This window comes from Eurytemora carolleeae, unplaced genomic scaffold (genome assembly GCF_000591075.1).
Source record: "Eurytemora carolleeae unplaced genomic scaffold, Eaff_2.0 scaffold1500, whole genome shotgun sequence".
NCBI lineage: Eukaryota > Metazoa > Arthropoda > Copepoda > Calanoida > Temoridae > Eurytemora > Eurytemora carolleeae.
In genome coordinates, this window is record NW_019397394.1 from 43,707 (window position 1) to 53,058 (window position 9,352).

Below are 9,352 nucleotides of genomic sequence, written 5' to 3' on the forward strand. Positions count from 1 at the left end.
CCTCTCTCTCTCCTGCCTCCACATAATATCATCAATCCTTTCTGTTCTATTGGTCTATTGTCCCAGCTCTCTCGACCAATCAGAATCCTGCGCGCCTCACGGTCCGCGCCAGCATTGTTTGCCGAGTCAGCTATTGTCAGGCCCGGTCTGCCTATTGTAGGTCGGACCGGGTCGATCTATTGTCCCAGCCTTGGCTGGTAAATGGTCGGTCCGGGTCGGTGTATTGTGGTGGCGCGGGTGACCTGACCCGTACCGCAAGGGCTGGAGAATCGCCAATTGTACCTTGTATTCGCCTTTATAGAAAGCTCTGCAGTTGTTATCCGGGACTGAACCGTTCACCATAGTTCCAGGTTAAACAATTATTTCAATTATTTTCATATTTTAGAATTTTTTACCAAAACCAAAACATAACTTGTTTAGATGCTTTCATGTCGACAAGAATTATGATAATGTAATTAAGTATTTTATCAGAGATTTTTTGTTCTCCAAACATTAGATTTATTTGTTCTAAAATGAGAAATATAATAACTTTGCCCTTCGACCTATAGCTACACTTTTTATCCCAGATCATTATTTTTTATTTTGCCAGAACATTAAATGCATTTATTTATTTGTTATAATTCAATATCAATACGTTTTCTTGCAAGTTGCAAGTTTCAAACAAATATTCTCAGCATAGGAAAAATCAAAAACACTTGTCCCCATCTGAATACATAAACACATTTTTCGTTCTTTAATAAAAATATCCCTTATGAAATTTTCTTATTTCTTCCCTTTTTAATTATTTTGCTGTCGCACCTAAATATTATATATTTGCTTTTCTTTTCATTAAATTTTTTCAGTTTGATGTCTCTCCCCAGTTTCTTTCATAACCTATTTTTAATTTGCTCCTAACACACTACTAAACATGAAATATATCTATGTACATAAAGTAGTACTCTCTGTTTGTTGTTTGTATGTGCGATCATAACTCAGGAACCCCCTTAACCGTTTCCAAACTAGTATTTATTAGGATTAATCTGAGAAATAGACTAAAGTATCATGTTTCTAGGAAAGATGTCTTCCAAGCGTAAATCGCATCCTATGAAACTATTAACAGAGCCTCAGTTTGTTCCAAAGGTAGGATTTTATAGATAGTGTTATTTTTGCTTTCCTTACATTTGCATTAATCATCATTCACTCTATAAAGAAATTGAGTTTTTGCCACAAACTCTGATTTTCTGAGCCCTATAATCCTTGAAACCTGATGGAGTAAACTTTTGATATTTCAAACTTAGAGTATTTGATCAGAATTCATAGTTTGAAATATCTAAGGTCTACGACATTGGGATGTAAATATATGAGAGTTTGAATATCAGAGCTTGTGACAAAGACTCAGTTCCTTTACTTATTAGGAACAGTTTTTCATTTAGATAATTGAACCATCGAATTATTTTTTATTTTTAAAATTTTTCATTTTAGCAAAGTTCGTTTTTCCAGCACTCGATTGAAGACATGCTTCCTACTCAAAACCAAAACAGTTCTAATGAGCAAGGTAAATAAACATAATCATTGATTTACAGCTATTTTACATCTTTAAAACACAAAACTAAAGGTTTTTGAAATTTACTTTGAAATCTTTCATATTTTCAACCATAAATCCTTTCCAATGAGCTATTCATAAGAAAAAAGTCATTATATGCAATAAAACAAGTTCACTTTATTTACGTTTGGAGTTCTGAGGTCGCAAAATCGTAAAAGTAATTCCGAGTAAAATCAAAATAACATTTTGACTAATTTTCCAATAAGCTTGCAAATGTTAAGGTGTTGGTGTAAAACAGTTAAAATTTTTTGTTTGTTTTAGAGCCCAGATCTCCCAGTCCTCGAAGCCCGAGGTTGGTAGAACAGCCTCGCGAGGCCATGACAGAGATATTGAAGAAGCTGGCGCAGAGGAGTCAAGAGAATATAAAGAGAGCTCAGGACGCTACCAGGTAAAACACGGGACCTTTACCTCAATTTTGAACTGGATTTTAACCCTTAACTTTGATTCAATTTTAACCTCAACTTTGACCTCAACCATGACATTAAACTTCACCTCAGTATTGACCTCCATCTTGATCTTAAACTTAACCTCAACCATGACATCCAACTTGACCTCAGCTCAGCATTGACCTCCATCTTGATCTCAAACTTTATCTCAACTTTGACCTCAACCACAAAATAAAACTTGACCTCAGCATTGACCTCCATCTTGACCTCAATCTTGACCTCAACCTAGACCTAAACCATGACCTAAACCATGACCTAAATCATGACCTCAACCTAGACCTAAATCATGACCTAAACTTTGACCTCAAACTTGATCTCAACCATGACCTCGACCAATACCTAAACTATGACCTAAACCATGACCTAAACCATGACCTAAACCATGACCTAAACCATGACCTAAACCTTGACCTAAACCATGACCTAAACCATGACCTAAACCATGACCTAAACCATGACCTAAACCATGACCTAAACCATTACCTAAACCATGACCTCGACCTATACCTAAACTATGACCTAATTCATGATCTTAACCATGACCTAAACCATGACCTAAACTTTGACCTCAAACTGGACCTCAACCATGACCTCGACTTATACCTCAACTATAACCTAAACCATGACCTAAATCATGACCTAAACCATGACCTCAACCATGACCTCAACCATGACCTCAACCATGACCTCAACCATGACCTCGACCTATACCTAAACTATGACCTAAACTATGACCTAAAACGTGACCTAATCCAAGACCTAAACCGTGACCTAAACCATGACCTAAATCATGATCTTAACCTAACCTAAACCATGACCTTAACCATGACCTAATCCATGACCTAAACCTGACCTTAACCATGACCAAAACCTTGAGCTCAAACTTGACCTTAACCATGACCTAAACCATGACCTAAACCATGACCAAAACCATGACCTAAACCTAAACCTAAACCATGACCTAAACCTTGAGCTCAAACTTGACCTAAACCTTGACCTGAAACTGGACCTTGTCCTCAAACTAACTTATTCTTTATTCTTGATTAACAGCTTGTGAAATTTTATTGCCTAAAATTAACCTGTTTTGGCAGCAACTGACCTTATTTAACCATAAATGGCCATATTTGTCACTTAGAATGATGGAAAATGTAACTGTGCGACCTATAAATGAAGATGAAAAGCTGCGAGAAATGATCTATTCTATTTACAACTATGTACATCAAAAAGAAAGGTAAATTATTAAAAAACTCTAAAGCTACAGTTTACTATTGACAAAAATAGAAAAAAAGATTTAATTTTTTCTTTGTAGAGCACAAACCCCTGACAGTGTCCCCTCTGGGTCTCTTAACTCTACTTCTTCATCTGAAGGTATATTTAACATGAAGCTGGTCACCCATCCGTTTACCAATTTAACTTAACCTAAAAATCCGGCATTGTCTAATCCTTTGTTTAACTTTTTATTCTGTAGGTGCTGGATATAGCCCAATTGTTGGGGGTTGTAGTCCTCCAAGAAGTGAGGATAGCCCCCACAGGGGAATACGTAGCCCCCATAGCAGTGAACTATGTAGCCCCCCTCCCCTCCTCTCCCCCCAACATCTACAGCACTATGGTCTACTGCAAATGGTAAATTGAATTCATTAATCTATCATCTTCTTTAAACATGCATCTGCAGTCTAACAGATTATATTTCTATATTTTAAAATAAAACTATCCTATATTGTCCGCATATATTTTTAAAAAAATTTAACTTTTAGATAACACTTTTTTCTTTCTTTCTTAAAAAGCTTTAATGGGTCGTTTTGAGAGATAAAAAGACAATATTTTCCTCAGTGTTACACAGATAAAGGAATGAACTCATTTAAAGGGACTGTACAGGAAAAATGAAAGGGGGTATAGGATTAAAGGGACTGTAAAGGAAAAATTAAAGGGGATATATAAAAAGAAACCTGAGAAGCTCAGGCGTTGAACGATACATATAAGACAGATATCTGATGTTCCTCTCTCAAGAATTTGATATAAAACTGTGTCAAATTTATACAAAAATTAATGTATATGCAATTTTGTAAAAAAGTTGTAGTATTAAACAGATCATATTCAACAAATACGCAACCAATCTGAAATCGTTGTTCCTTAGAATTGAGTTATGGGATTGTGTTACATGTTCCTATTGTCCAAATTTTCAAGGCCAGCTCATTAAGAAAGTAGAGCTATATCTTTAATGGTGCTGCTGCATAGCGGTAGGTTTGTAATAAAACGTTTAACACGCCAAAAATCTTGATGCGATCATGTGCATTCTGTAACTATTTGATATCCAGGTTCCTGGGCAGGGAAGGGAAGAGCATACACCCCTGAATTTATCAAAGCATAGAATTAATCCTGAATATGCTGAGCATAATAATAACAACCAAAATTCAGGTAATAAATCAATTAATAAATTCGAGTTTGGTCGTCTTCGTTAGTTGTCTAAAAATGTGTCTAATAGTGTATTTCAATGATCAAAATTATTAAATCATCGTTAGTCGAGAGTTTTTAAAATGATTATTATTAAGGTATTTATTTTAATCAGCGGTGACACCAAATTACAAAATAAAGAAACCTGCGTGTCAGAAACTTAAACTTTTGCAGATAAAAAAAGCTTGCAGTTTATCCAATCACGTCTATTAGCAACGCGTTTTTGCGGATGACGAGATCATTTAAATTAAAAAAGTTGAATTTGCCTAACAAAAAGCATTGGATTTTCCCAGAAAGAAGTCACAGATAATTTGATAGTAATTTCATCCATCTAAAGAAATTTAACCGAATTTAATTAAATCTTTATCTTACGCTTTTTTGCCCGCTGAACTTTAATTTCATACATATTATCCAAATTTTTTACTTTATAAGCTTTTACGTTTTTTTTTGACAGAAATATCTAATATTTTTTAAACTTTATGTTTTCTTAGGTGACTCTGTAAATATATTTTACAAATCTCGTCTTCCAGATCTAATCTCTTCCAGTTCTCCTCCTCCTCCTCCTCATTCTTCTTCTTCTCGTCCTTCCCATCTTCTTCATCCGTCCTACCTCACACCTTCATCCAACCTTCTCCATGGTCTTCCTAGGCACTCATTCTCACAAATTCAAGGTCAGACCTCATTCTTAGCTTTACGGTAACGTATTCAATCAGTTCAATTCAATTCAAGAAGCTAGGGAAGTCCCGTGGGTTCCACGATCCCGTCTAGATCAAGGCTTTTCAGCCTGACAGAGTTTAGATCTAATGGTAGGTTTCGCGACCAAGTTTGAGCCATGATTCAGGATTTTACACCATCCATCAAACCAACTATTTCTGGTATTAATTAAATGCTGGTGGGTTGAGCTTCCCTTCCGGGTGTGCGGATCACGCGCGTTTACTATCATGATAAGATATTATTTGATTTGATATAATATTGATCAGATTATGAATTGAATTTAAATTTGATTTGAATTTGGTTTACAGGACCTATATGTTTCTAAAATTACCTAGTATGCCTGTTCTTTCATAATTTTATACTATGTAACTATGTATGTAACTATACCGTCTTGTCTACAAGGAGTATTTGTTTAATTATAATGTATACCTAACTATACAACTAGCTATACAATCTTATTCAGTTTAAGTCATATGGTGATCTTTTTTTATAATCCGTTATAAATATCATAAATAACTTTTCTATATATAAAAATGTATAAATAGCAAATACGAAATATTTTCATTTAACAGATAAAAACGAGTTGCAAATTTAAGACTCACTGACTTTTAACTATTTAACCAGGACCCCTTGATGTATAAAGTAGAAACTTTTCACTTTGAGCGATCCTTGAAAAACAGCTCTGTGATCACAAACTTGCGTTTTTTGAATTTCTTTTTTTATAACGTGCTTTTTATGAATTGTTAATTTGTTTAGGTTTAGAATTCCTAAAGAATGTGAGGTTTGGAGGCAGTGGAGGTTTATCCCAACCTAGTGGCTTCTCTAATATCCAAACCTCACTTCCTGCCTCTGGAGGTTCGGAGGCTAAACTGATAAAGATGGAGGAGGATTCTAAATATGGTTCTAAAGTAATCAGGTAGAACTTTAAACTTGAGAATCCTATATATTTATAGAAATACTATTGAGCTCTTCTTTTTGAAAAAACTATGTTAAAGGGACTTAATACATAATTTCAAGTAACTCCGTTTATAGAGTGGGATGTACTATTTACAACCGTAGATACTAAACCATTGTCGGAGTATAATAATAGTATAGGTTTCCCTTTTTTCACTTTTCTATTATCTACACAAATTTGACTTGCGCATTTATGCAGCTGGAGAAAAGAAGGAAATTATCAGAATTCTTCATTGACGATAAATTCCTGAGTGTACTCAGATCAAGTTTTAAAGATTACTGTTGTGAATCTGATCAGCCACTTTTTTAATAAAGGGTCGAATAGAATTAGAAACAAAGACGTTTTAAAAATGTTCTGCCATTTTTCTTAAAATTTTTATCCTGACTTTTTTAGACAACCCAAGAGGGAGAGGGACAGTGCGACGCACATTAAGAGACCCATGAACGCGTTCATGATCTGGGCAAAGGATGAACGGAGAAAAATCTTAAAAAGCTGTCCTGATATGCACAATTCTAATATTTCAAAAATACTAGGTAAGCTTACAATATACAATAGCCGCTACTTTTATCAACTAGGAGTTAGGACTGATTTGAATTTTTGATAATTGGCTGAAATAGTTTGGATTTGACAGTAAAATTTTGACCTTACACTTGACGTAGGCCTTAATATTTACGAAAAAGAATGTACTAGAATTTGAACGTTTAAAAGAAAACCTTAGTGTGTTTGATATTTAAAAAATGCTTTTCAATATCTTTTGCTTAATTTACACATTAACTATTTTGAACTATTTTTACAATCCTGTGTCGTCTGAAGCATTGACATGTCCAATGCCCATGCTTGAAATTAAACAATCTTGTGTCAGGAGCATGTTTAAAGGGAGTGTTCGCGAAAAATCAAAGGGGTATATGTTGACGTCGAATTGAATTCGATATCGATCCCTACTAAATTTGCGTCTGTAAGGAGAAAACTGTTAACAACGATTTATACCGGAGAGTGTAAACCATGCACACAAGAAGTTGCATTATTCCACTCAGATTTTAAATACTTAAATTAAGTTAAAAACTTCTGATTTAGATATTACAACCTATTTGTATATTGTTGATATTTCATATATATAATCAGAAGCTGTCAAAAGTCTTGTCTATCATTTTCACATGGATATTTCAAGAATACGCGATTAACGCTGATGTTTCCAGGATCAAGATGGAAGGCGATGAGTAACGAAGAGAAACAGTTCTTCTATGAAGAGCAAGCTAAACTTAGTAAATTGCATATGGAGAAATATCCAGATTACAGGTATAGACAGAACATAATAGGTTAGGCCAGGATATAATTGGTTCGTACAGGATATAATAGTTTTGGACAGAATAGGACAGAATGGGACAGGATAGGACAGGATAAGACAATAAGGACAGGATAGGACAGGAAAGGACAGGACGGGACAAGAACCATTAGAAATCGTCAGAACAGAAGTCAGAAAACGTTGGAAAAGATAAGGCAGAGGGTTGAGTGGAAGATAGGGGACAGGATAGGATAGGATTCTGGACAGGATAGGACAGGAAAGGACAGGACGGGACAAGAACCATCAGAAATCGTCAGAACAGAAGTCAGAAAACGTTGGAAAAGATAAGGCAGAGGGTTGAGTGGAAGATAGAGGACAGGATAGGATAGGATTCCGGACAAAAAAGTTAAGGAACAAAGCAGGACAGGATATTAGAAGCAATAAAAAATAATATTTTCAGATATCGGCCCAGACCAAAAAGAACTTGTATTGTCGACGGGAAAAAACTTAGAGTTTCTGAATATAAGGTAATCATAATATATATAACAACAATAATTGCAATTATAGTGATAATATAATGAAAAACCGTCGAGAGGAAATGCGAAATATCTGGTGCAACGACGGAGGAAAACCCTTCGACAAGAATCCCGACACCTACTCTAATATCCCATATTCGACATCTTTCGACTCATCAATACTGTCGCCAAACCAGTTCCCGCATTCACCATTTTCTCTAACTCCGCTCAACATTGTCGACAGACGGGAAGACGACGATATTGCGACATCTCGTGATTCCGAGTCTCCAATTTCCGATGTCGAACTTACCTAAAAACAGTTTTTAAAGTCAACTGAAAAAAACCAAAGAAGTTTGTTAATACTTTAATAAAAACTGGTGATTCCATTTTTAAGACAATGTACATATCACAAATTTTCAATCTTCAAATAAAATTATAATCGCAAAAATGAATTTTAGAAGTTTTGCGAAAGAATGCAAATTTCCCTTTTTTAAATTCATAAATTTACCTTTTATCGAACTTTGTAAATTTGTAAAAACTAGATTTTTTAGTTAGCTTTAGTAATTAGCTTTTTATAATTTTGTTTAGTTTATATTGACTAACAAGTAACATGTACATTATTTAGTGGGCTACATAGCATCTTTAGTTTTTAGCATTTCTACCGCCTTTAGCTAACTCAACGGCATTTTTAGTTTTTTTTAGGCATTTAGAAAATCTAGTCCTAAAATACCTCTTTTATTGTTAATTTACACCCTCAAAAACAGATTAAATGCAACATTTGCAAAATTTCTGCAGAAATAATTCAAGAATTTTGAAAACATTTAAATTGTAAATATAAGCGTGGACATGTTTTGTAAATAAATGTAAAAAATTTGATACTCCGTAAATATATTTAAGAAATTTTTAACATCAAAATAATAAATGTTATTTGTTAATTGTAAAAAATATTTTAAATGAAATAAAAATTCATCAATTTCATTCAGAACTTCGTAAGAATGGTTTAATTAAGCAACGCCGCTCCCTGTAAACATGTCGAAATTAGTTTAGGTCAGAGATAACAGAGTTACAGAGATCGATTAGCACCTATAATATGCGATATTTTCCACAGAATGTTCTATTGTGTACAAGTACTGTACACGACCAATCAGGAGGCATCTGTATTCAGGGATATTTAAGGATTCTTTGAATAAGAAATACAATATCTATAAAAATAGACAATATTCATAAACGTTATGTTTCATGTTTAAAATTGGAGTATTTCTTTAAAAGTTGTAAAACTTAACCCCTGAATGCAACAAAAAGCCGTGAGATGTCAGTCAAAAACATTACATGAAACTGTAGCATGGCGTGCCGGGACACTATAGGCCTGCACAGCCTATCCAGGTAGAGTGTATGAGCAGTCTGTGT

General features: G+C 34.4%; 1 protein-coding gene across 1 annotated transcript; it reads left to right on the forward strand.

Moving 5' to 3' along the window:
- Positions 1-251: 251 nt before the first annotated feature.
- Positions 252-8,008, forward strand: LOC111714064 (transcription factor Sox-5). Its single transcript, XM_023489078.1, has 13 exons — positions 252-350; positions 1,052-1,119; positions 1,462-1,534; positions 1,844-1,970; positions 3,164-3,259; positions 3,338-3,396; positions 3,497-3,651; positions 4,344-4,443; positions 4,971-5,150; positions 5,950-6,109; positions 6,542-6,681; positions 7,345-7,444; positions 7,891-8,008. Exons 2-13 carry the CDS (start codon positions 1,057-1,059, stop codon positions 8,006-8,008), a joined length of 1,371 nt encoding a protein of 456 aa, XP_023344846.1. The 5' UTR covers positions 252-350; positions 1,052-1,056.
- The last annotated feature ends 1,344 nt before the right edge of the window (positions 8,009-9,352 follow it).